The following is a 27,572-nucleotide window of genomic DNA, read 5'->3' on the forward strand; positions in this document are numbered from 1 at the left end:
TTTCATAAAAAATGGTTATGTACTACCCTTTTAAAAAGAAAGAAAGAATTCAAGGCAGTTTACAAATTAAAGCATCATAGAAAATATAAAAGAATGCAAACCCACAATGTCAAATACAATTCCTAAAACAACAAACATAGAGGAACCGCGTTAACCAAGCAAGGCAAAGAAAAATTAACCAATAAAAGAAAATAATTCTACTCCCACCCCCAGATCATTTTCTCCTTATCCAAAACAAAGAACAGGCCAAGAGTACACTCTGCAACATGCACAGGTCCAGATACCAAATGGGACAGGCACGTGGTTGTCACAGCGGGCTTCTTCACATGAGCAAAATAAGGCACGCTCATGACAGGCCACTCACAGACGTTTGCAGGTCCTTTTGATGATGATGGCAATCTCCTGCATGTCTCCCGCTCCTTCCTCCAGTAATTCTGTTTAAAAAACAACAACACCCTGTGATATCCTGATTCTGCTGAAATATCTCGGGATTTCCTACCATGTACAGTGGAAGTTGCACTACAAATCACCCACTAGAGGGTGCTGTCCCATTCAGGGCTATGAGCAGCAAGAGGAGGGGAAGTTTTCCATTATAGACCACATGGTCGTCCCTCTCTGGCCATGTAATGCAGCTCCATTATGATTGCACAAGAGGAACAGGAAGAGAAGCCCCTGTAAGGAAACACAGTTTCCCCTTAATCTAAAGAAGACCACTTCATAGTAGACACTGAAGTCTCCCAAAACACTAGGCCTCTGGAACTCCCTGGAGACCCCCTCTGTGTCTACGTCAGTAGGGAGACTTTTAGGCAGAGGGATGGGTGGTACACCAACAGAATCACTATCCTGCCCTGAACTCCCAACATGAGGTGCTGGCATCAACATAAGATGCAAAGATCAACTCCATAGACTGTTGTACAGGATGTCTATAAAGAGCAATGGCATTCTTGCCTTCCAAACAATTTGGACTATGTTGTGGTCAATTCTCTGCTTCAGTGGGATGAGGAAGAAGGAGGACATTCTAAGCATGCAGCAGGATTTGTGGGTTTTCTGGGCAAAGCCTGGCACAGACACAAAAAATAGACACATGCATAATGATACATGTGTGACACAGTTGAGTTGCACATTAATTCCTACATGGTCATGTTTTCTTTATGGGGGGTTGTGTGAAGCAGCCCTTCCTCTGCACATAATACAAGCCTCTTCTGGAAAACACACTGCTTTTTCATCCAGCTGGATAAAATACAGGGAATGCATTTTAAAGTAAAAAGCATAGGGTAATGTCGTGCCAAACCAGGAATGACATCTCGGGTTTGCTTAGAGCTTAATCACACCAGCGTTATAGTGTGCATTCACTGCGAATTGTATGCAAAGGACTCAGAAGTTTTCCACCTTATAATCTGCTTTGATTGTGAAGTACTCCCATGCATCCTGCCTTAACTGTGCAACAAAGCAAAAAGATTCGCCCTATTTAGCCCCTACTTTTTGAGCTTATCTTCCGAGCCGCCACTGGGGTGCAGGAGCAGGATTTTAAAGAAATGCTTACATCTGCGTAAGTTTTAAAGATAAAGACACCAAAATTGGCACAGTAATAGATATTAGGGAGAGCTTTAAGCATACCAAATTTGAATTGGATTGGCTCATGCATTGATTTTTTAATGGTTTTTTTACATTTACCCCCTTAAACTCACTACCTAGTATGCAAAGGATCGCTGTCACCCAGTAGCAAAAACAACAACCGTGAAAGCTTAGCGCTACGGGAATAATCCGAGGGAAGCAAGTAAGTGGGATGAAGCCCTTAATGTGTAGTCTAATGTGTAGTCTCTTTAATATGGTCTACACTACTTTGTCAGCTCCCTGAAGGCTAAATTGCTTATAGTTTTAAATGCATGTTTTGGCATTTAGTGTATCTCCCCCACCCCCAGTAAATAGCAGCTGCTGGGGGCCCTGATCAACATCAGGACCACTGTGTGTGCGGATGGAGGTTTTTTTCCTAACCATTTCCTCCTTCACTGTGGTCCAGATGAATATCCCCGCCCCCCAAACTGGTCTTTGGCACTGCTACCAATGAGTATACAAGCAATTCCTGATATATAAAACACTAATACATAAAAGTATTGACAATAATGAATTGTGGCTTGTGGTTGACCCAACATGACCATATCCTCTTTGATCTTTTGGCTCTTCTCATAAAAAGAGAAATAAATTTGTATAACATACAAAAGTAAATGCATATCTATCACGAGAGAGAGAGAGAGAGAGAGAGAGAGAGAGAGAGAGAGAGAGAGAGAGATTGTCTTGCTGAATATTGAGGCAAATTGATTGAAGCAAGATGGAGATTGCGGAGTTCTTTCAAGCGTGTCATATCTTGCTTGTTCTTCTTTGTTTCTGAAGTTTTAAATGTTTTATGACGGGGTCCTGATCTGAATGAGGTGATGGAAGAGAATTTGCATAAGGCCATTATCTTGCCTTCAGTATTCCTGCTAACAGGATGCCCCTTTTCCCCTGCCTGCTGAAGACTTACACAACCCTCCAAAGTGTTCATACCTTTCAACCAGTGGAGGCAGATGGCTCTGATTTCAGTGGGGCTATGAATTCTCTCCAGGTTTCAGTCGGAACCAGTCAGAACTCTAAAGGAAGTATCCAAGGTGCTGAGCCCAATCCCCAAATTGGGTTCAGCACTTTGGATAACTCTTTTAGAGTTCTGACTGGTCCTGACTGAAACTTGGAGTGGAGTCACAGCCCCACTGACATCTGAATTACCAGCTTCCACTGCTTTCAACTGTTCTACGTTGGTGCAAGATATCCCCTTAGAAGTTCTTATTACTTATCTATTTCCTTATATGACCTATGACATCTTTCCCCCCAACCTGATGCCCCCAGATGTCCTGGACTACAACTCCAATAATCCCCATGCAGCATAGTCAGTGCTGGCCAGGAATTACTGGAATTGTAGTCCCAAGCACCTGGAAGGCACCAGGTGGGGGAAGGCTGATCCTGACTGTGACAGGAAGCAGTGGAAATGGCATGACTGGCAAGGCAGAACTACTAATCTTGATTTCCTTCCCCCTCCCTTGTGATCAATGTGGAACATATCCTGAATTAGAAAGCCTGCTCTGGTGTGGACGCACTGTGCACACCAGCAGGAAACCTACCACCACCTTGTGTGACTCATTAGCCTTAATGCTTCATTAGATAGCCACAAAGCCAACCACAGTGGAGAGGGCAGACAACTTGGGAATACTTTCTTGAGTGGTGGGGTGCTGAGGAGATAACGTTAATAAATGCTGAAGGCCTAACCTTGAGCCTTGAAGAATTCTGGCTTGGTCTTCTTTGTTTTACTGCTCTAGGCATATCAGGTTTGGTCCAAGTGGAAGGGCAGAAGAAGTTGGGGGCCTTATGTAAGAATTTGTCCTTCCAAATTGTTAGTGGGTGGCATGTTCACTGCATTACGGATTCCTTTCCAGCAAAGGTGCAGCAGGCATCTTAATACCATTCTTTTTTCTTCTCTTCCCTCCTAAAGGATAAGGCACTTATTAAACAGGAAAGTGGGTGTATTTTTGCAGTCTTTAAAAAAGATCCATCACTGTAAAACATGTCCACCCTCACTCTGAGCAACTCTCATCCATCTTGCTCTATTTTGGTCTTCCTACAGAGCCTATCACCATGGCATCCGAGCACTGAAGCATTCACCATAAGCACCCTGCCTTCAGTATCTCCTGCCCCAGCTCAAAATAGTTCCATGCTGTTCTACAAAAAGCACCGGCTTCATCATCTTTTTCCTTCCCCTCTTCCTGCTCTTAAATTCACGTGAGTCTCCATGTAAGCCAAACCCCTCGTTTTGATTCTGACACTCCTGCGTGCTGTCACAAGGTAGTGAGTGGGAACTGGTTCTAGGGCACTCATATTAAATTGGTGATGACAGGAGTGCATTCATCAATGTTTTGACACCCAGCTGATTAGACTGAATGTATAAACCGGTATTTGTCATATAGATCGTATGAAACTTTTCTTATTTCTTAGTAGAGTGTGAACATATTAATCACCAAAAAAAAGGACAAAAAAGGTGCCAATCTGCAGATGCATATATATATATATATATATATATATATATATATATATATGCGCAAATTTAGGAATAATAAAAAAATATTTAAATAGAAAAACAGTACATCTCACAACAGCATGGAATACTGTGACCTGAGTACCTTGCTCTGTCTGCTGTCCAAGAGCTGTTGATGGGCAGCTTCAGGCCCTGCTCTTCCTTCTCGCATTTCTTTATCTTCATACCGGCTATGGGTTGGACAAACGTTGCCTTCAAAATAGCAGCCCTTCAAATAGAGGACTGTCAACTGTAAAAGAGGTCACATGGTCCACCCTATTTCTTAGGGTGTATCTGAATATTTCTGTACTGTAGATGGATGAGCTGTCATTGCAGCAGCGGAAAAGGTGCTTTTGCTGGCTATGCTCCATTTTTATATTTTGATCTGTATTTTAGGACTTCTGGTACCCTGCAACCTTTATACCTGTCTTTGGGGGGGGGGGCTTAAAGTTTCTCAGTACTTCTGAAAACTAAGTCCTCAGGGGCTCCTTTGAAATCTCTCAGCAAGACTGGTTAGACTGAAGACATAGAGAGAGCTTAGACTATTTCTATTTAGTTATCTTATTTTAATCCCTTAGAACGAACATTTTGGTCTAGGAGCTTCTCCCATAATCCCTTTCTGCCTGGTATTTCTGGAGGGTAAATCCACTACAACTGCAGGTTAACTTTGACCAATTATTATTTCTGTTTGCCTGTAGGTATTGGTAAAATGTTTTTGGATGTGTTTGACAGAATTCCCCTCAAGGTTGTGAGAGGGCCTTATAAGCTTTCTTTCCCTTGTCCTCTTGCTCATATCTTGCTGGTTTCCCCTCTCTGTCTCAGGGCAGTAGGTAGCTGCTTCCCCCATAGGGGTAAAAATACTTCACAAAAGAGATACTAACAATATGGTATTTGGTAATATGGTCAGTTACTGTTTGTGTGCCACAATTGTTGCATCAACCATGCTGGTCTTTCTAGGCGCAGGGGCTGAATATATCCTTCCTGGGGTAAAATCCCCCCTTTGGGGTTCCTCAGAGGCTCCCACCCACTTCCTCTGCCCCACCCCCTTTCCTCCAAACAATAATAGTTCAGTGGTCTCCTGTCTTTTGTGCAGTTTTCCTCCATCCTCAAAAGGTTGAAATGTAGAGTGGCCATATGGTAAGGAGGTCAGGGCTCCTGTATCTTTAACACTTATGTAGTAAAGGGAATTTCAGCAGGTGTCATTTGCATGCATGCAGCACCTGGTGAAATTCTCTCTTTATCACAACAGTTAAAGCTGCACTCTAGTATAGCTAGAGTGACCAGATACAAAAGAGGGCAGGACCAGCCCCAGCAAAACTTTGCTTTGGTAGTGGCCTAGCATCCTTCAAGTGAAAGATGTCCCCCTTCTTCTTCCACTTCTGGTGCCATCTCACCCACCTTCAGAAGTTATGGTGCAGTGCATACAACTCACCTCAAGGTGCTCTTGTGTTCATGCACCAAAAGTGTTCAGCCTTTTCCAGCCCTGGAATCTACCTTTGACTTCAACCTGCATGGCACCCACTTTAATTGCTGATCTGCATTGCTGGTCCACCCACCACCCCTGCTAAGAAACAACAGCCACCACCTTGGACACACAAATAAGAAGTTTGAACCAGACCCTGTTGCTCTCCCTTTAGCAGCATATTCATATGCAGCAAGTAGCAAATCATCACATTGATTTCCAGATCCTGAAAAGTGTCACCTTCTGACGTTGGCATATCAACCCTCCAATAAAGCAACAGTAGCAGACAGGGTCAGGTTTGCAACTCGTCCCCAAAGGTTAGTGTACCACTCACTTATGTTTTGTGAGCCCCTAGTGAAATATATAACCTGGACCAACAATACCTCCCTGCACTTTGAGTTTCATACTCATGATTAGTAATATAGATTATAATCTCTACCACACATAGCAATATACCAAAATGGTAGAAAAAATGGAAATATTAATCCAGTTGCATTTCTTTTTTAGCCCACTGTGACTGTTATATCAGTACGCTAAAGAAAGTATCGGGGTACCCAAAATCACCTGATAATTAAGGCCTCCAAACCACAGGGAACTCTCAGACTCCCTTGAAGAGGGTTGTTTATTATTATTGGCTTCTGTTTTCCCTTTTCTTGTGAGCCCCCTTGACTATTTTATAGAAAAAGAACCCATAAACATGTCACAGGGCCAGGGAAGCACAGAACAAAATAATACAAGATGCAGCCTCAGCTGCTGGGCTGGAATGCTTGAGCTGGCTTTTAGGTGCTTGTGAATTTCCATCTGCTGTTCAAAGTCCTGCTTTTCAAGTGAGATAAATCTCACTGAGCACAACTGTACCTAATGAAAAGGATTGCATCCCAAAATCTAAGTAGCAACAATCGCTTTTGAGCATTGCAACCTTTTGTGTATTTTAGTGTCTTAGGGTTCTTGTGAAGTCAGCTGGTGGGATCTAGTTCTTAGAGCTTCACTTGGGATCTAGGAGACCTGTGTTCTAATCCAGTTTTGCCTCAGCGTGCAAAGCGATCCCCCCAGGAGAAGGCACACTCAGACAGGATCTGCACTACTACTTTAAAACGGTTTCTAACAGTAGTGACAACTGTTGGGGCCCAGGACCCACTCCCTATACTGTTTTCAAACTGTTTTCAAAGTGTCATGTCCTGCTTGCTGTAGATCTGGCCTCAGCCTCCGTTCTTTTCTGCAGCCTATCTCACAGGTTGTGGAGGTGAGATAATGAGTTTAAAGCGGCATGTAAATGAAAAGTGATGTGTAAATGGCAAATCATAGCCGCTTAGTAATTCTTGATAGCTCCTTCACCCTTTAGCATAATCTATTCTGCCCTCAGGGGAGTGCTGGTTTTAGGAAGGCAGTGGGTTTTGTTTTGATATCTACCATGGCAGCAGCACCGAACAGCTGCTTCTGTTGGACTGGAAAGGCTTTTCTTTGTTTTCAAATAACTCCTCTTGGCGAATAATTACAGTAGCATGTAGTAAGCGAAAGCTTTCCCACTGCCAATGCTCCTGCTGCTTAAAGGCAAGCAATCATAAGGTTGTCATGGTTTTGCATCAGGGCTGTCAGATCTTTGGCCCATGGGCTCCATCGGATGCAGCCAAAGTGCCCCTCTGGCTCCGCAAAATCCGCCATCATTAAGTCAGCCAGCGTTGGCTTTGAAAACAAGCATGTTAATGCAAATGAATGAAAGCAGGGGTGTTGTTTTTCCTCCCTTCCCAAGGTACTAAAATGCCAGCCTCACTTTTCCATTTTTTTTGGGGGGGGGGTCTATTTTCCCAGCTGGCATCTACCCACCACTATTTTCAGTGAACAGAACATTTGCCAGTGCCTCCATCTGCATATGTTTGTTCTCGAGCAATGGCTATTTTTGGCTCAAGTGAGTCTCATGAATGTGCATATGCACATTTATATGACTAAGGTATAAATAGGCAAAAGCACCCCAAACGATTTGCCCACCCCCACCCCAAGAGTTGGTTTCGGAAAGAGTTCAATGATGTGATTAGATGCTATTGTGGGCACTGAAGGAAGGCTGATTATTCTTGCCTGATTATCTTTGGTGCAGGAATGCTATTTTGTTCGTTATATTTAAAAGGAGCTTTGCTTGATATAGATATTTCCCTCTTCCAAAATATTCATTAGTCATCATTAGGCAAAAACTAGACATGACGCCTTTTGCACAATTAGCAATTCCATTAATTGTGTGTGTTTCTTAAAATAGTAAATAGTAAGAGGGCTGTGACCTGGATTGGGACCTTGGCATGTGTGAGGGGAATATGGGGCTTTAACTTTTTTCCTCTCACTGTGGCCCTGATCCAGATCACTCCTCTACCCATAGCTGCTACTTGCATTGAAAGGAAAGCGGCTGCATTTATCAGTTTCCCATTTGCATTATCTTGCTTGCTTCTAAAGCTAAACCTGGCTGACAATTATGAAGTTTGCACATGTATAGCACACTTCTTTTGAAAGAAAGATGTTGGTGCACACAGATTTACATGTGCAAAAATGGCAGCCCCCATCCTCAGATTGGATCAGCATCATGGCACTGGGAGGGGTTACACACATAACCATAGCTTTTCCTTAACAAGACAAAAAGTTGCATTGGGGGGTATTTATACCAGGGAAATGACATGGGGGAAAGGGTTAACTGCCACCCTCCACCCAGCACTGCAGTCCAAATCCAATTAGCTCCTCAGTATCTGCTTCTTTAAAACGATGTTATAGTTTACCTCTGTGCCACCTTTTGGTCCCAGTGCCCCCCAAGAAACAGGGGTTTTGATCACAGATCTCCAGCACCTCATCTGCCCCTCAATGGAGTGGACAGAATATTGATGCTTAGGCCAGGGAGGGCTGGATTCAAACCCCGCTCAGTCATGAAGCTCACTGGAGGTCAATAGACCAGCCTAACTTGCCTCACAAGGTTTTGGAGACAGCATAAGATAACCTCAGCATATCACCATGAGGTTCTTGGAAGAAGAGCAGGCTAAACCATAAGGGCTGGCCCTGCCATGCAGCAGGATGGAGCCACCTACTCAGGTGACACCATGACAGGTGGCAGGGGAGAGATGAAGGCCGTAACTGGTGTCTGAGTAGCGCAACAAGATGACCTTAGTGGAAGAGGTCAACATTTTGGCTCCTCTTCAGGCAGCAAAATGTCTTGGGCCAACATTGACAAACAGTATCAGAGTCAGTAAGCCTTTATACACTAGTTGTTGGGGAACATGGGTGGGAGCACTCATGTCCTGCTTGTGGGTTGGCCACTGTGTGAACAGAGTGCTGGACTAGATGGACCCCTGGTTTGATCTGGCTTGGCTCTTATGTTCTTAACATGCTAGTAATTCCTCCCTGTTTTGTCTGTGGTACAGCCCCCTTGATCTCTTCACACTGCAAAGTTGACACTGGTGTGATTTTTCACACATTATTCTGTTCGGAGTTGTATCTTGCCCAGGCCCAGCCACACTAAAAAACACACTTGTGTACCAAAGTCATGCAGATCATGTATTAAACGTCAGTTAATAGGAACCATCCATTGAATTAATCCTTTGGATCGATGTCTGGTGTGTGTTCCATATGTTGTAAACTCCCACCTGCTCTGTAATGCAATGGGAAGGTTTCAGAGTACTTACCTTCTGCAAAGCTAATGTGAGGAAAGAAGAGAGCACAGTTCTACAAACGGCCAGAAAAGAACTAGCTTTGCATACAATACAGGGATTAAACTGGGGCCCAAAAGATATGTTAAATCTGAAAGATTGAATGTTATTGGATTTTGCTATAAACTAAAATAAAACTATGGTTGGTGCATGACAATAGATTAGCCTTTCCCAATCTGGCACCTTCCAGCTGCATAGGACTACAACCCCCATCCCTCATGGGGGTTGTAATCCAACTCACTTGGAGGGCCCCAGCTTGGAGAAAGCTGCCATCCACTTGCTCTCGATTCCAAAGGAAAACATTTTCCTCAGGTGCTGTCCAAATGCTGTAGGTATACCACTAGCAAACATCCATTGTGTCAGTTTCATTGGTTCTGTGCAGTCATCCGAGAATGTTAGCTCCCAACCTTTATTGAAATGACACAGCAGGAGGCATAACACAATCTCATGCTCCCTGACTTTGGCTGGAATGCACGGCCTTTGAACTAGTGGTGGGAACAAAATAAACAAAGCTCTATCATATAGCACTAATCTAAACATCAGTCACAGCTGGATTAATAGGATATGGCATTCTGATTCTGCTTATTGCTGAGGCTAGGTAGCCAGAGAGAATGAGAGGGATTGGGAGGGAGCCAGCACTGTGCAGATGAGGCCTGCTGAAGACAGGAAGGTGAGAGTGGGGGGAGGAGAGGCCTTCTGCAGGGAGGGACAGACTGGTCCTCCTATGACACCGTGCTGCTGGCTGTGCATGGGGATTGAGGGCAGGCAAAAGAGTGGTTAGAGATTAGTGGGATCTGGACGGACACTAGATGTTCAATGTGTTCTCCAATATGATGGGCTTTCAGTTCTAAGATGACAGCCCACTTTTATGTTTGTTTTCTCAAAAGTAAGTCCCATTGGGCTCTATGAGGCTTGCTCCCAAGTAAATCACAACACAGGGGTGCAGTCTTTGGCCATGAATTTGTCCAAATAGGCTGACAATGTTATGAGCTTCTTGTATCTTAAAATATTCGCAATTTCATATTTTTAATGACATAGAATTAGTTTTGCTTTTCAATCATAGGGCTACTGTTGTCTACTATAATTACTCCAATCAGCCGATCCATAGAAACAGGATCCAAAACACATGATGGGGGAGATCTGGTGGATGGGTTGTGTTGCATGATCTCCTTTGATTGGCTGCCTTTGAAGCTGGGAAACAGTATATTTCTTAAAAAACCAACATCCCGCATTCCAAATCCTTATATAAATTCCAGTCTTTAAATGCAAACAGAGAAGTTAAACAAATTATAAAGAGAAGGTGGGGAAGAAAAGGTGCAGTTTCATCCACTGTGAAATTGTTTGAGATAGAGAAGACCAAAGCAATCTATCTTTTTTCTGACAGTTTTCCCTTTGCTACTTCCAGTTGTGCTGTACTGGAACTTACTTAGAGCAATATAGCTTTTGAATAGCCCTCCATACTCATCATTTTTCTTCCTCCGCCCCAATCATATTTGGATCTACATTGCCATTGTGGTAGTCTTTGCATATGGAGAGAAATGCACACCCACAACACACGCTTGCAGTTTTGAGTTGTAGATCAAAGTCACACAAAAGAAGACCCTTCCATACAAATGTGGGATAAATGGTACCCAGTAATCATCAGTGGTTGTGTCGATTCCTAAAAGAGGGTTCTACCGCTTCTGTGAGATGTAAACTTTTTTAAAGGTATTGGCAGATTGGACCTGAGATCCACGGCATATCTAGTTGCCGTACTTCTTGTTTGTTTGCTTACAAACAAAGAATGATAGCAAATTTCCAAAGTGAACCAATTTAAGTAGGATGAACCTTTTCCAGTTCTCAGCAATGCTATTATAATTCTTTTTTTGTCAGAAAGGTCAGGTAGCCTGACTGTCCAGAAAGGTCCAGTGATGAGGTCTTAGGATGGGACATCCTTCTTTGATGAACTGGACTAGAGATAATTCGGTGGGAATAGAGAGCTGACATTTCAGGGCTCTTGTTTGCTTCTGGCTGCATGGCTTCTGTAACGCTTCCTTGCTCAGGTTTGCCATTGGAGAGGTTTGGTGAAGACAGAGAACTGTGTCTCTTGGATGGTGGTGGGCTGTAGTTCTGAAATCTCACTGTTTTCACTTGCTGAAATAGAACAGATATCAGGAGTTATTTTATGCCCGGAAGACTGCCAGCAGCACTGTCTTTGTTCTGTGATCACCAAAGAGTTTGGGAAGTTCCCAAGCAATGTAGTGGAAGGCATGATAACTTGCCCTCCTCTCCCATAAAGTATCATCTCTGAAGCTGTGGGGAATGGCACATTGCCACCTATTTGAAAGAGGTGTTAGTGGAATACTGGTTTTTACAGAACTGCATTCTCAGAAGTTATTTACGAAGGAGCACACATTTCTGTAAAGTATATTATACTTTAGAGGTTATATGGTTAGCACTGTTTAGTCACGTTTGCCACAATCTCAGCAGATTACCTATCCATTTACAGCAGAGTTTATTTGAAAGGAACATCTAACATAAAGTCAAATGACATTTTAGTTGAGACTTTGCAGAGAGTAATCAGACCTTCCCAAACCACCTGCCCATGCTGCACTCCCCTTCTAGATGAGAGCAAGTAGTGCTGCACCAAATATTTTTATTCTTCCATTTTCAGAAATTTGTGGGGGAGGGGGCAAAATGAAAACTCCAGTGAAAGAGTCTGGGAAGGTAAGAATTTCAAATAATTTTCTCCTTGGGGAGGGGGTTTCATTTACTCTTTTAAATGTAGGAGGTGATTCAGGGATCTTCCTCATCTTCACTCGAGGACATTGGGCCTTAGGAGGCCTTTTATTCTTTTACTATGTACAGCACCATGTACATTGATGGTGTTATATAAATATATAAATAATAATAAATAATTATGCATCATTCTTCTGATTTATTATAGGAGTAATACTAGCCTACCTTACAGGTTCTTGTAAGGATCACTGAAATAATCTATGCAAAGGGTTTTGAACCCTCAAAAATACTATATAAATGCTTAGTCCTTATTAGGGTATTAAGAACATAGGTTTTGGGTTGTACCTGAATTTAGACAATTCAGAAAATAGCCTGATTTGCTTCTGACACACTGCCAGAGTCTCTGTGTACCTCTGAATCTGAATAGCTAGTGAAGCTTCTGGAGGATTCAGATTTGGTCCACTTTGGAGGAGCCCTGCTTCAATTTGGACAACTGCCAAATCTTTCCAAATCAGCCTGCTTTGATTTAGAATTTCACCAAATCTGAAACACACCCTTGGTAATTACTATTTTGCCTTTGTCCTATCACTCTACATTTGGTATCGTCTAGTTCCTTTTGGCCTGGGCCTATCAAAAAATTGCAACCCAGAGCCTGACCTATAGGAAAAGGAGGATGTCTTCATGCGCTACCCTGTTTAACCACTAGACTTCCTATGGCAATCACAAGTCACTTCTACATTTCCCATATTTCCAATTTAATCCACAAAGACATGGTTGATCTTTCCCCTTAAGTAACAGATAGTGGCAAGGAAACATTTAGTATGCTGGAAGAAAACATCACTAGCTGGTGATGATGTGTTAATAAGAATAAGATGTTGTAACCCACTTGGGATCTATTCCTTGAGAAGTCATGAATGATACAGGTAGAGCGTAAAACAGGTATAGGCTTAACCCCTATGCAGTTTTAAATTGACTGGGATTTGTCCCATCCTGCAACTCTAATACCATTTTCAAGGATTTCCATAATCATAACTTTTGACATATAAAACTACCCCTGCATGTTGAATAGACTCCTTGGTTACCTTCTCCATGGTGTTTCTGGAGGTGTCTGGTTTCACCAAAATGGAGGGTGGAGCAGATGCAGGTGGCTTTAGACTCAATTCGCTTTTTGTCAGTAATTCTTTGGTGTCCAACATTACAGAACTACACACAGAAGGAGCTCTGCTGCTTCCACTTCGGGGCACTTGCACTAATGAAGAATCATGGGAGGAATTCAGCCTGGCTCCTGTGTCAGCCGTGCCAGCTCCTCGGGGCAGAGTGGAGATCGGTTGATATATCGGAGATTGCTGGGGTCGTGTTTGGGTGGCAGGAGTCCGCCTAAGGGAGCTGATGAAGGGCATAAGAGCTCCCGGTTGCAAAGGTTTCTGTAAAGATCCATCTGGGGAGGCAGAATTCAGGAAGAGATGAGGGTTAAGGTGGACAATAAACCCTTAACAGTTAATTGCTGAACATTCATATATCAAAAAGGATAGGAGAAAACTGCAGTCCTTAGCTCTATTTCAGTCTTTAGGCTTATTGGCACCATACCATGTACTGCTAGAATTTTAAGGGCTAAGAGACAGTGGCAAGGGAGCTATAATGCAGTTGGTGGTGCACGTGCTTTGCATGCAGAAAGGATGTGTTGATCTACAAGTCCCATCATGCCCACCCAATTGCCCCCTTGCTGTCTGTGGATGGTAGGGTTTGTAGTCTAGCACATCCAGAGGGCACCAGATTGGGGAAGGCTGTTCCACCCAGGCTCCTCATCCCCTCCTATCCACAGTGAAAAGAAGCTCAAGTAGCAGTGCACAGATGGGCTGTGTTCAGAAGACACCTTAAACCACGGCTTTAACCATGGTGAATAAAGCAAAAAGCCTTCTTCACTGTTGTTAAAGCCATGGTTTAAGGTGTCTTCTGAACACGGCCATGGTTTTGTTGCAACTGGCAGCAGTGGCAGGATAACCTGTGGTATTTCCCTCACATGAGGGTTTTAGAACTATATTCATTGGCTGTTACAGCATCTAACCAGAACAAACCCAGAAACACCAGACTCTATAGAACAAAACCCAGTTAAGAATGCACATTTTCTTGGCATATTATTATACCGTGACTCCAGTCACATGTTCAGAAATTGAGCATGACTTCAAGCATTCTAAATATCTGTCAGTAAAACACAATTAGATCAATAATCATAATAATGTTTGGAAGCAATAACTATGCTGGGAATCTTACAGGGAGAGCTAAAATAACATTTCCCCTCCATGGCTTCAAAATTATCAGTAGTTTTTAGACATCATTTTGGGGGTGTAGAGGTTGGGTAAATTTATGAATACCTTGTCAACTCCTCTCTGAATACCTTGTCAACTCCTTTCTGAACCATTGCCACCATACTGGGCTAGATAGACCCACGGTCTGATTCAGTTCAAGGCAGGATGCCCCCTTCCTTCAACTACCTTCTCAAAATCCATGTCTTGCAGTGAAGTCTTCGATTTAAACCCTTTAAAGGCACAATCCTATGCTTGTTAAATCCACATATTGCAGTTAGGGAATGCTGGGAATTGTAGGACCTTTTCCCCATCTAAGCATACATAGGATTGACCCTAAGACTTCCAACTAAAATAAAGCCAAAGTAAGTGTTCACATTTGCTCACATTTATCAATTAACCTTGCATCCCTTTCCTTTCCTCCGTGTTGTTGTCTTTCACTGTCGAAACATAGACATATCTTTTAACCTATGTTACTCTGCAGGTGTGTGCATGGAATTTTGTTTTGCTTCATTACTCAATTTGTTTCTGGTATTAAAGACACCATTTATTTTATTATCTATTCATAGAAATTATATTCATGTCATTATCCATTTGTTGAGATCACATTTGTTTTGTTACTCATGATTGTTTTTGGTGTTTTTCTTTTTTTCTTATCATTCCCCCCCCCCCCCCCCCCCGCTGCCTGCAGCAGATTTGAATTCAGTAGCCAGTCCTGGTGGCTGCCATTTCATTTTCTCACAGTGCCCTCAACACTACATTGTCCTGGGTCACTGTGGGGAACAATGTTAGCCAGCACACATACAAAAATGGTGCCCTGCCCAGTGGCAGCTTCCATTTCCCCCCAGAATGCTACAACACCCAGGGCATTGTGGGTAAAAAAAGGTGCTAAGAGTGGCCACTGAATACTGCCCCTGGAGAGATGTAAGAACCTGCCATCCCACAAAGAGTACAAATGACCAGAGCTGGCTCTAGGTTTCGGAGGGGCACTGGGCAAGACCACTTCAATAGGCCCCTCCCTCAGTGAGTCTATCTTCTCACTGCCATTGCCACCAGCTCTTACTGCACCTCATCCTCTTTCTCATCATTGCTACCACTTAGTAAAAAAGTGGGCAGGGGCATAGAACCATAGAATTATAGAGTTGGCCTATAAGGCCATCGAGTCCAACCCCTTGCTTAATGTAGGAATCCACCTTAAAGCATACCTGGCATCTATTCCTTCTCCCTCTCACCACCACCATTGTCTGGATCAGTGTGAATGGAGGTAAAAAACCCACAGGTTTCAATGATGAAGGGGGCTTTGGTTAGAGGGCTCCTGCTGGGGTGGAGGCCTTCAATAGGTGTCCAAGCATGCCTATCCTTGATAACAGCCCTGCAAAAGAGTACTAATTGGAGTCCTGAATGGGAATCCAATTCCTACTCATCCACACCTTTCTTCATTCATTGCTTTGGAATTAGTGCTGGGCCAAAATTTCTATCATTCCATTTTTGGCATTTTGTGTATGTGTGTGGGGTGGGTGGGAATGAAAACTCAGGCAAAAGAGGTTGGGAGAGGTGAGAATTTCAGAGATTTTTTTCCTTGGGGAGGTGACAGGGTTTACACATAACTTTTTAAATGTAGCCTGTCGTTGAGGGGTCTTCTTTCTTTCTTTCTTTCTTTCTTTCTTTCTTTCTTTCTTTCTTTCTTTCTTTCTTTCTTTCAAACACTGCTGGCACTTGCAGGAGCCCAATTGTTCTTCCTGAGTGCTTATTGGAGAGGACAACGTCACCTGGTCTCCAATAGCATTCACTTAGAATTGCTGGGCTCCTCCAAATGCCAAGTTAAGTGTGTGTGTGTGTGTGTATATATATATATTGAAAAACTTAAAAAAAAAAGAAATCCCCTCAGCAACCAGCTACACATGTTGAAACCCTGGCCCTCTCCTCTAGAAGAAAATTCTTTGAATCCCTCCCCCATCCCTGTGAAAGAGGCAGAAAAAACAATGCCTCTTTCGCAGGGAGAAAGTTCCTGAAAATAGGGGGCAGGATTCGGCCTAGCACTATTTGGAATGAATGAAAACTGAACCAAATGGGCCCAAGTGAACCAATTTTTCCCTTGTTCTGAAATGAATGTGTGGCTCTATTACACTGTAAAGTACCAGGTACAATAATGGTGCTATATAAATAATGATAGTTACTATTGTCATCCAAATGCTTTGGTGTACTATCAGATTGTTTAGTGCCAACACCATTCTATATAAAGATTAACATTTTGGATACCTTTGCAGAGTAAACACTGCTCTGTTGAGACTTTGGTGAACCCCAAATAACTACACGACAGCAAATTTGCGAAGTTGCTGCCAAAGCTTCTTCTTTATCTCCACAACCTCAGTTTCACTTAATGAGAGAGAAGAATTAACGCAGATTCTGAAAAAGCCATTGAGATTTACAACTTCAGCTTGGATTTCTGAAGACATAAAAATGTATCTCTAGATAGCGTCTGAACAATTAATCCCGTCACACATTTTTTTTGATTGTCTAAGGCTGTAGCTAGTACATCCATGCCTTTGGCAAGGCAGACTTTCAATTCAGCTGTCTGCATGCAATCAGGTTTGCAGCTCTTCAGGAGGCTTAGCTGAGCATTTATGTTCATTGCATCAGCTCTGAGTTTCAGTGTGCTAATTAAAGGCTTCTAGTCATTTCTCTGCCACTTGGGAACGGGTTCACATCTCTCCTCTCTCACCAGGACTTACTCTTCCTACTGCTGCCACGTCCTCTCCTCTGTGACGCTGCTTGCCCTGAGGCATTTGGCACAGAGAGATTCCTCACCGGTGAGGCCAAAGATGTGGGCATGGAGGCAGATTTCAAAGGCCTGCTTTGCCTTGGGCCGTTCTCTGAGATGCTTCCCTGGGACGTAAGTGAGGAAGTGGATAACGTCCAAGTCGCATAGAGGGAAGGCACCCTCGCATCAGAGAAGCTTGAGGACTTCCTGCTTTAGGAGAGGCAAATAAAAGGGAGAGAGGGTGGGAAGGAAGGAGTGAGACAGAGAGAATCTAATTTCAGATGGTTAGAGAGCAAACACAGCTGCACAATTCAGATCCAGGAGGTTTGTTATACGATGAGAAAAAAAACCAAACCCAGTCAACATATGCAATCAAGCATTCATACGTTCTGAAATCAAAGTTCTTTCTATTTCTTTTTAATCTTGCATTTTAATCTTTTTCCATGTTGCTGATCAAACTCCAGAATTCTCTTTTAACACCGCGGTGCCAGAATTCCATGACAGCAATATTAATGACAGAGGCTGTGTTCCTCCAAAATAAAACAATACTCACATCATCTTTTAATTATATATATGGCCCTATTATTATAAACTGCACATAACAAAGGGGCATTTGTATCGCAAATCAGAATGTTAAGAGTTCAAGAATATCTCCCGCAATTACTTACCATTCTGGTTCAAACCAAGAGCAAAAATGTTTCTGTGGGCTGAGCATTCAGTGACTGGGGGAAAAGCTTCCAGTGCTTGCATGACTGACAACAGCTCTACTATTCTGAACAAATCACCAGGTTTTAAAATGTGATCTTAACGGTTGGCTTTGCTCTCCTGTCATTGATGCCACAATGCCTGACACTAGTGCTCTCGTCCCTGCTGGTTCTCTAAGCCAGCTGCAATGTTCCTTGTCATTTTGTCCACTTGCTCCTGACCCTCAGTGTCACATTTTCAGGGGGCAAGAGAGGCTGCCACGGGGACGGGGGGATGGGGAAATCTTCTCCCACCAGCCCAGTTGCAAACACCTAAATCTGGATCCAACCCAGTGACCATTTTTCTAATGGTGTATACATAGTGACAAAAGAAACATAGCCACTGGGCTGTCTGTCTGGCAGGCATGGGGTGATGGTTTGAGTGGAGGTGGTAGTGGGGCTTGTCTCTCCCATTGCCATTTTCTGACATTGGCAGGTATTTACCTGAGAGCAAGAAATGCTAGATAATAGGAACTGGGGAGAAGAGTAAATAATGTAGACAGTCTTTTTTATGTACAAATGAATCAGTAGCAAAGTAAATAACTCGGAAATAAAACTCCAGGGAGGGAGAAATGTAGTGAAGGTAATAAGTATGTGCAAACACATCCAGAGCTAATTTCATGTTTTCGGGTTTGTATAGAGAGGTGAGCAGGAGAGCAGCTGCAGGATTTATTCTGTCTATTGGAATATAATATGGCAGGAAAGTAGATAAAAAATGAAAAAAAAACCCCGAACTGTGGCACTTGTTATCAGGAAATGGGGAGCACTGCAGCAGCTGAAAGAGGTCCCAGGTGTCCTTAGCCATTATGTGGTCAATTCTGCAGTGGAAATGGGAAAGGTGGCAAAATGGCACTCAGACACCTGTAGGGGCTACATAAGGAAGACAGAAGAGTGCAGGGTTCAAGAGATATCTGGAAGAAGGGCTGTACCCCTCGCAGACAATGCCATTGGAGGCTTACATTGACTAGTATCTCTGTTTCAGGGTACCACTATGGGGCATTTGAACCTGCAATCTCAGCACCCGTTTTTAGGAAGAGAAACATGTGGCCACCACGAATCCATATGCTTTCCTTGGTATTGGTGATCCAGCTGCCATCAGATGGTTTGGTAAGAGGGGCATGCAGTGGAATACCTTGATGTTGTTTTATTGAATTGACTGTGATGATAGCCCCACTGCAGATACTGGTCATTCACCTTGGGGAGAATGTCCTTGGAAAAATATCTGGTCTTCAGCATCACCTCTGTCTTCATGACATGAAGAAACTGTCCCTTGATATAAAGATTATATGGATAGCAATGCCTCTGAGTCAGAGTTGTTGTGGAGCCAAAAGACCCTCTGCTGTAAACAAGGGGTGAAAATAGGGATAAATTTGCCTTGTTTGTGGGGCTAAACCACCAGGCAGCCAGGCTTCACTTGAGGGGATGCTCATCTGTTTCAGGTTGATGGCACCCACATTTCCCTCGTGGGCCAAGGGCATTGCAGTCTTCATTACTAGGTCAAGTGAGTGTATGAAGGGAGTCAAACAAAAGCTGAGCCCCTTCTTGTGGCAGGTGGGACAGTAAGTGTGTGTGTGTGTGTGTGTGTGTGGGTGGGTGGGTTTGACAATAAAGCCAATAAACTGGAGATGTGCTCCTGCTAGTGACCCAGGGCCAGAAGGGGCTCTCTCAAGGAGGGGGAGGTGCCTGTATTTGATTAGTGGGCAGAACAGTGGAGCAAGGGCTGGTCAGTTGATCTTGGCAGCTGCTGAAGATAGTACCTGCTCACAGCCTAAGCATCCCACAAAGCTCAAGACTTTAAACTCAAGCTGGAGTGCAACACCAGAAAGACAGCCACACATGGTACGAACAACCAGTCTCAGTTGCAGAGACTAGGGAATGCTCCATACTCAAAAAAGGAGCCCCATCTGATCTTTAAGTGACTGAATATAATAAAGATTATGACAGTAGTTCAATGTAATATCATTGTCCACCTCTTTATTGTTGCCGCAAACGTGAGCTCGTGTGCGTTGGATTCAAGCTGTCATAAAGCAAAGCATTTGTTTTTCAAAGAGGAGAGCACCACTCAGGAGCAAATTAGCCTTGGTAAATTAATCTTACTTCATTTTATAAATGGCTGCTCTTTTTACTGTTAAAATTTCATGGCGGGGGAAGAAAAAACACCCCAGCTGTGCTTTCTCATAGGCGAAAACAATGAGCTGTACCCTACTGATTCTCCTGAACTGCCTGAGTGGCTGAGGAAGCTTTTAAACTCAAATAGACTTCCTGATGGGACACTAAGGAAAGCAGCGAACCTGAAGGAAAAGTTCGAGGGAGTTTTTCTACTCTTTTGCTATTTGTAATCCCATTTACCCAGCTGAGGTTTTTTATCCCCTCCCCAATGTGTGTCGCTGTCACTTCCGATTATTTCTTCCCCCATCTGTGAGGCTGACGAGGCTGCATAGCTCTTTCACCTAAATCCGTTAAATTGCTGAGAAGGCCATCAATCTTCCACATGAACAGGGTGCTTAAATAACCTTCCTAAGTGCTCCTAATTTTCTTGGAACCTGAGCCATGGAGAAGCGTCTGTGCCAACTCCTCTGAGAGAGGGGGGTGGGAAGCAGCGACTCCTGGCTCTTTTTGTTATCTTCCCCTGCCTGTTCTGTGCTTTGAAAAAATGATTTATGGTTTAATAATGGGGCAGTGATTCATCAAAATAACCAAGGCATCAATTTATTATGAGGCGATTTCCAAAGGAAGACACACAACAGCAAGGCTTAAAGTTGGTGTTCATGACTGAGGTATTTTATGAAGCTACTTCCGATGTCTCTGGGCTATGCTTTTGATTGTTTGTTTGTTCAGATTATGGGTGAGGTGGGGCCATGGCATTATCTGAGGCCAAATCATGGAGAAATGAGGCAGAGAGATGAAGAATAATCACTGGCTCTCCTTAATGTGAGGGTTTTAGTGGATATCAGAAGGAATAATTCTGGGCCCAAAGTGGCATTGGTGTCTCCAATTTAAGCGCTGCAATCTAACATGGTAAAATATAAGCAAGGGAAGAAATGAGTAAGTGTGTCTTCAGTAAAAAGCAATAACAAGGGCAGTTAGGTTTCTGCTAGAGCATTCTATATCTCTGACAGCAAACTAAAACCTGGCATTTTTCACTCAGTTTTCCTATAGTTCATAATATTATCAAGGATTACAACATCTTAAGGTTGTACAAACTTTATGGCTGTGGTTGATGACAACCATCTCACTATTCTCAAGCTACATTATTCTGAAAAACGACAAGTGATCCTCCAGTCAAGGTACATGGAGAGAACCATGCAAACTTGGGATGGACAAATCTGTCAGTTTTGCCTCCTCCCATGTTCGAATTTTTTAAGATCTGGTGCATTTCTGTCCCGGTTCTGAAGAAATGTGTGGCTTTTGCTAAGTTCTTGTCAAGAATGGCCCAAAATAAAATCCTCATCCATCCCTCATCCAAAGTAACTCTTCGTTCCGCTGTCATGGTGGAGATGCACTGGCCAAGAGTGTCTTTCCTTTCCCCTGTAGCCATTGTGCATTCTGCCTGGCACAAAAGATGGTTAGGCATTGAACAAGACTATTATCTACTTAGTGGCAGGTTTTGTTTTTTATTTGTACGGTGTTCTGTAAAACTGTACATCTCTTTAAAAATTTCACAATTGTGCAACTTTGCATTTGTGTCTATAAAACTGATCTATGAGGGACATAGATGACTGAAATCCCATCATTGGGGCAGGGGAGGAGTCTATGGCCAGCTATGTTTTAGAATAACACTTTTGCATGCTTTAACTGCTTTGGTATTTATTTCTCCTTTAAAGAGTATTTTAAAGTATTGATGTTGCTCTTAAATTCTTTTAAAGAGCAATTTTAGGTCCTTTGGAGGTGTTCTGGGGCCATAGGATATCGCAGATTCCCTTCATCTCCAAGGCTGCATTCAGAGCTATGACCTGCCAGATCATTATTATTATTTTTACCATTGGTTTTATTGTTTTCGTTTTTAATATCACCCTCTGGGTTTAGGGTGACTCATAAACTGAATGAATTGCATCGCAAATGCCAGAAACATATGGATTACAAGGATAAACTGCATTCTGATTCACACTTAAGATCAGGAAGGGATAATTTCGTAATTCTACATTAAAATGTGATAGCAATAAAATTCTCAAACATCCAGGCTATAGCTAAGCATCAGCTTCTAGGAGGATCGTGGTGGTGGTGGTGGTGGGAAAGATACCCAAACGTAGATGTTAATGGCTTCACTCTGCCCAACTATGTCCATTTTCCCACTACCACCTCGAAAAAACTTATATGACTTTGCTGAAATATAAATGACTGTATTTTCTATATGGCTGATCTCCATGTAGGTAATCTGTGTGTTTTTCACTTGTCAGTTTACGATGATGGCAGGCAGAATTTTGTTTACTATTAAGAAGAAGCCTTTCAAGCATTGGTTGAAAGTCCATGTCACAGTTTTCGTTGGGATACTGATTTAGAAATAGCGATGGGATGAAAATCTTCCTGGGCCTGCAAGGGTAGCGGATGCCCTCATATCCTGGGCTCCGACAGATGTGCCCGGTGGATTTTCACCCCATCGGTGGCTGTAGGACAAAGTGGGTGCAGGTCCAGGCAGGACTCCAGACACACGCCCTTTGTCCTTTCCCCTTCGGCCACCATTAACACAGTGGGGGAGGGGAATTGTGTCTCCCCTCCCCCACAAGCCAATAATGGTCTTATAGGTATTTTAGATTAAGAAAGCCATTAATTTTATTTATTTATTTATTTATTTATTTATTTAAAGCATTTTTATAGTGCCGCCTCACCATTTCTGGCATCGAGGCGCTTTACAATTTTATTTATTTATTTATTACATTTCTATACCGCCCAATAGCCGAAGCTCTCTGGGCGGTTCACAATAACACTTTACAATAACGCTTTACAATAACAATCGTTAAGGCAACGATTGTCATGGAGTGGGGTGGGGGAGGCAAAGCACACTTTCCAGGGCCTTGGGAAAATGCACAATTCCTCTAGGGTGCCAGGGGAATTGTGCACTTTCCAGAGGCCCTGGAAAGTGTGCATTGCTGAAGGCTCGGCCGGCCCAGCTCCCAGAACAGGTCCGATTGAGTAGTGCTCGGTGAACTTGTGCGGTGAGCACCCCACGAGTTCTCTAATCCCTATTTAGAAATATATTGATTTCTCCATTAAAAAAAATTCCTCCCTTATTTCTTCTCCATGCCATCTCTTCACTTCCTTGGATTTGATTCGACAATTCACCTTTTACCATGGCACTCAAGTTTCCTAAATATGTTCAGAGTACCATGAGAGAGCGAGAGAGAGCTGTGTTATTTTGTTGTGATTTCACAGGAAAGCAGAGTTCAATGATCTGGGGATGTATCCTCACAGGCCTTCAATTGTTCATCCTTGCCCAGCACTCTGTCATATATCCATCCATATCTAACCCATAATAAGAGCTATTGGAAGCTACAACAATCCACAGTTAATTTTTAGGAGTCCAACAGGCTGAAACTGAGAACTTTCCTAAGTTACTATTTATTGCAATTATCTGTCCCTTTGGGGGAACAAAAATATATAGAAAATATTTCTATGCCTTCCTTTAATCTAATTCAAGGTATCAGCAAAGATAACAGACTCCATGTAATGATTTCTGATTGGTTTTGGCATTTATTTTAATGTGTTAGTTTGCATATTTTAGCATGTTTATTTGTTTAGAGTATCCTTCCTCAAGCTGGCACCGTCCAGATGTTTTGGACTACAACTACCATTGGCCATATTGGCTGGAGTTGATGGAAGCTTAAGTCTAAAACAGCTGGAGGTCACCAGATTGACAAAGGCCGGGTGGTTTTTTTGGAAAGGTTTTGCTATCCCCCCCTCCCCCCAATGAGAACATATGAAGTGCCATCTTAGATCAGATGGAGGCTCCATTTAGTCCAACAACATGTTTCCAAGAGTGATTCCTCTGGGCATCCTATAAGTAGGGCTCTTCTCTACTGTGTTCCTTCCAGGATCTGGTATTCTGTGGTAAGCTGCCCCTGAACATGAAGTTCTATCTAGCTATCATGGCTAATAACCACTGATAGGCCAGTTAATTTATCTTGTTCCAGGCAAGGAGGACACAGTAGGCAAAGCTTGGACACATGTGATTTCTTTGTTTCTTTCAGTTTGTGATGTTTCTTTCTCTCTTCCATTTTATTTCTCTCTCTACTTATTTCTCCTTCCCTTCCTTTCTACCAGGGACTTCAAAATTCTGAAAAACAAACTGGGAAGTGACTAAAGCTATAAAGGTACAACATCCATTATCCATTAATTTGTTTAGCCTTATTCTGAAGCTATGAAAGTTACTGCCAATCACCACATCCTGTGGTAGTGAATGCCATAGATTAACAATATACAATGTGAAATGGTACTTCCTTTTGTCCAATCTGTCTCTACTGCATTACTGGGTGACAGTAACCCTGCACAGCTGCTTTAAAGGGTCTATGGCAGCTTCTGTAATTCCATTGGCTGCTAGTAATAGTACTAATGCTAGTAGTAACCACTAGTAACTACTGTTCTGGACGGGGTTACATTCTCTCTAAAGGATTGGGTCTGTAGCTTGCGGGTGCTCTTGGATCCAGAACTGTCACTTGAGGCACAGGTGAACTCAGTGGCAAAGAACACCTTTTATCAGCTTAGGTTGATATACCAACTGCGTCCTTATCTGGACAGAGATAGCCTAGCTACAGTTATCCATGCTCTGATAACCTCTTGTATGGATAACTGCAATGCGTTATATGTGGGGCGGCCTTTGAAAACGGTCCGGTTTGTACAGCTGGTACAAAACAGGGCAGCCCGTTTACTAACAGGGACTGGCCAGCAAGACCACATCACACCAGTCCTTTTACAACTTCATTGGCTGCCAGTCCAGGTCCAGGCCTGATTCAAAGTGCTGGTACTAGCATCCAAAGCCCTAAATGGCTTGGGGCCAGGTTATTTGAAGGAACGCCTCCTCCCATATGTACCTGCCCGGACCTTAAGATCATCCACAGGGGTCATTCTCCGTGAGCCCCTGCCAAAGGAAGTGAGGCAAGTGGCTACTAGGAGGAGGGCCTTCTCTGCTGTGGCACCCCGGCTGTTGAATGAGTTCCCCAGAGAGGTTCACCTGGTGCCTACATTGTATTCCTTCTGTTGCCAGCTGAAGGCCTTTCCATTTTCTCAGTATTTTAACACCTAATTTAACTTAAATTTAAACTTTGCTGTTTTAATTCTGTATTTTAATCTATATCAATTTCTGCAGTGTGGTTTTATCCTGGTTGTGCTTTTTATATTGTATTTTGTATTTGTGTTTTTAAACTGTTGTTTGTTTTATTATGCTTTTCATGGTTTTAATTTTTATGAACTGCCCACAGAGTTTTGGCTATTGGGCGGTATAAAAATGTAATAAATAAATAAATAAATAAATAAATAAATAAATAAATAAATAAATAAATAAATATTTCATCTTTCAGCCTGGGGTAATCATAATTGTTACTTTCTGTTCTTTCTGCATTTAATTTCCCTCTCACCACCCCCACAATGATGTGTATTTATAATTATATCTCTGTCTATACTTATATCTATCTACATGTTAAGATAACACTTCATGCATCTGATGAAGTGGACTGTAGTCCACAAATGCCATAATAAAATTGATAGTCTTTAAAAGGCCACAAGACTCTCTATTGTTGAGAGTAAGTAAAGCTCATATAAAGGTTACGTAATCACCTTCAAAATATATGGAATATCGAGTATTATTCTGCATAAAGTGTAATTGACCATTCACCCAGTTCTTGGATGAACTCATTGTGGTCTCTGGGTACTATGTTCCCACAAACAAAATTCGCCCTGCCTTTTGCCTGGTGCTGAGCCACGACAAAGCTGCTTTGTATTAGATTGATGATTGTAACTGATTGGACCCTTAGGTAGTCTTGGGAGGCCCTCCTCTGGGTGCCCCACTGAAGGAACTTAGGCAGGTAGCTACAAGACAAAGGGTCTTCTTAGTTATGGCACCCAGTTTACTGAACGCCATCTCCAAGGAGGCTTGCCTGGCACCTACATTGTTATCTTTTCAATGCCATGAGAAGACCTTTCTCCCCCCACCCCACATTTTAGAATTTAGTTGTCTAGATTTTATGGCTTTATATACTTTATATTCATTTCTGTGCTGTTTGTTGTTTAGTATTACTTTTTATTATTTTAGCTTTTATGGTTTTATAGTGTATTTTATCCTCTTAGTTTTTGTAATCTGCTCAGAAAACATATGTTATTGAGCAGATTACAGATATAATAAACAAATAAATGAATAAATAAATAAAAATTAATCATTAGTTGGGGTGGCCTGATTCCTTAGGATTTTGGTACTGTACTAATTGAGGATACTATTCATTGGAAAAAGAAGAAATAGGAATTCTTTCTTCAGTTCAGGACAACAGGGAGGTCTGGCCTTTGGGTGTTTTGTAGGGTACTCTGGCTATATGGACAATATGTGACTACATATATGAGTAGTCACAGAGGGGATTGTCCTTATAGCCAGAGTACTCTAAACACACACTTCCTATATAAGTTTTGTATACTGGTACTATATAGAAATGGGCTCCTATTCATCCTCATTTCTTCTAGGCACCATTCTTTTTAGGAGCTCTGGGCCCACTTTTATTTCAGGCTATGGAAAAGAAGAAGCACATCACATGATTGTTAGGAAGCCATAATATGTGACCCTTTTCTTCATTCCAGGAACATAAAAGTCCAAGCATGGAATCCTACAATGGGGTGGGGAACTTTAGCATTTCTAAACTACATGTGGGCAGCTCTGCCACCCAATCATTATCCATGCATATTGAGCCAATTAAAGTCTGTGGAAAAGTCCCCATTGCACGTTTTTGGTTTTACCTGCAGATACATTTCTCTCTATAGACATAAACGAATCATAAGTCAAACCTGAAAAGTGGAGCAACGTAATGGCTTGGGAAGATCCCGACTTTTCCTGTGACCAGCGATACTCCTTTCAGCCAACCTTCATGGTGTTTCCCCAAAACACGAATGCCTTCTCCTTTCTGCAACTCGAGTTCTTCCATACCGTGAGGTGTGTAGGAGTGCAAAGCCACACACCTGAGAAATCATAAGGAATGAAAGAGCATTGCTAGGTACTCTGAGGAGGCAGTTCCATTTATGGAACATAATGAGGATATGACACAACAACCTGCTTTAAAACCACACTGGGAACGGTTGTTGTGATTTTTGCTACACCAAAAGCAATGTGTCTGAGGCCTCTTCGAATAACACCTCTGTCATACAATGTGAGAATGCCCCACTGGCTACTGAATCAGATTAATAAACAGACAAGTCATCCCAAATGATGATTTAATGGATAACAATGTATGGGCTACTCCTCCCATGTGAGATGCTATAATGTGTACAATACTGAAGAAGTAAATTCAGAATTCAGAAATATACTAAGGCCCTGGAGAGGGGCAGGTGGAGGACCCCACCCAAAATTGGACGAGTGTTGATGAACAATACAAAAGAATATTAGGCTGTTTGCAGAATAACTGCATAGTTCAGTGGTATCCCAGAATGTCTTTCAAAGCCTGTTGGAGATTGTATCCTAAGGTTCAGCACCAGCACACTTCAGTAATGAGCTGTTCCAAATTGCTCCCTCAGAAACATCATTAATATTTTCCTACAACTTGAAAGTGATCACACTTACTGTTGTGCCTAATAATTCTGGCAGCTGAATTTAAATGGAGCTGTCTTCCCTTGTTTTTTTT

At 42.5% G+C, this 27,572-nt stretch overlaps 1 protein-coding gene across 2 annotated transcripts in view; it reads right to left on the minus strand.

The window, feature by feature from the left end:
• Positions 1–10,802: 10,802 nt before the first annotated feature.
• Positions 10,803–27,572, minus strand: part of SH3RF2 (SH3 domain containing ring finger 2) — a 98,149-nt gene continuing 81,379 nt past the window's right edge. For both annotated transcript variants that reach the window (XM_063120659.1, XM_063120658.1), the window contains exons 7-10: positions 26,743–26,913; positions 16,992–17,227; positions 13,039–13,394; positions 10,803–11,371 (exon numbers count right to left, since the gene is read on the minus strand). In XM_063120659.1, coding sequence (XP_062976729.1) covers positions 11,090–11,371; positions 13,039–13,394; positions 16,992–17,227; positions 26,743–26,913 — 1,045 coding nt within the window. In that variant the 3' untranslated portion in view covers positions 10,803–11,089. The remainder of the gene's footprint in view (positions 11,372–13,038; positions 13,395–16,991; positions 17,228–26,742; positions 26,914–27,572) is intronic.

Source organism: Elgaria multicarinata, chromosome 3 (genome assembly GCF_023053635.1).
Source record: "Elgaria multicarinata webbii isolate HBS135686 ecotype San Diego chromosome 3, rElgMul1.1.pri, whole genome shotgun sequence".
In the NCBI taxonomy this organism is placed as follows: domain Eukaryota; kingdom Metazoa; phylum Chordata; class Lepidosauria; order Squamata; family Anguidae; genus Elgaria; species Elgaria multicarinata.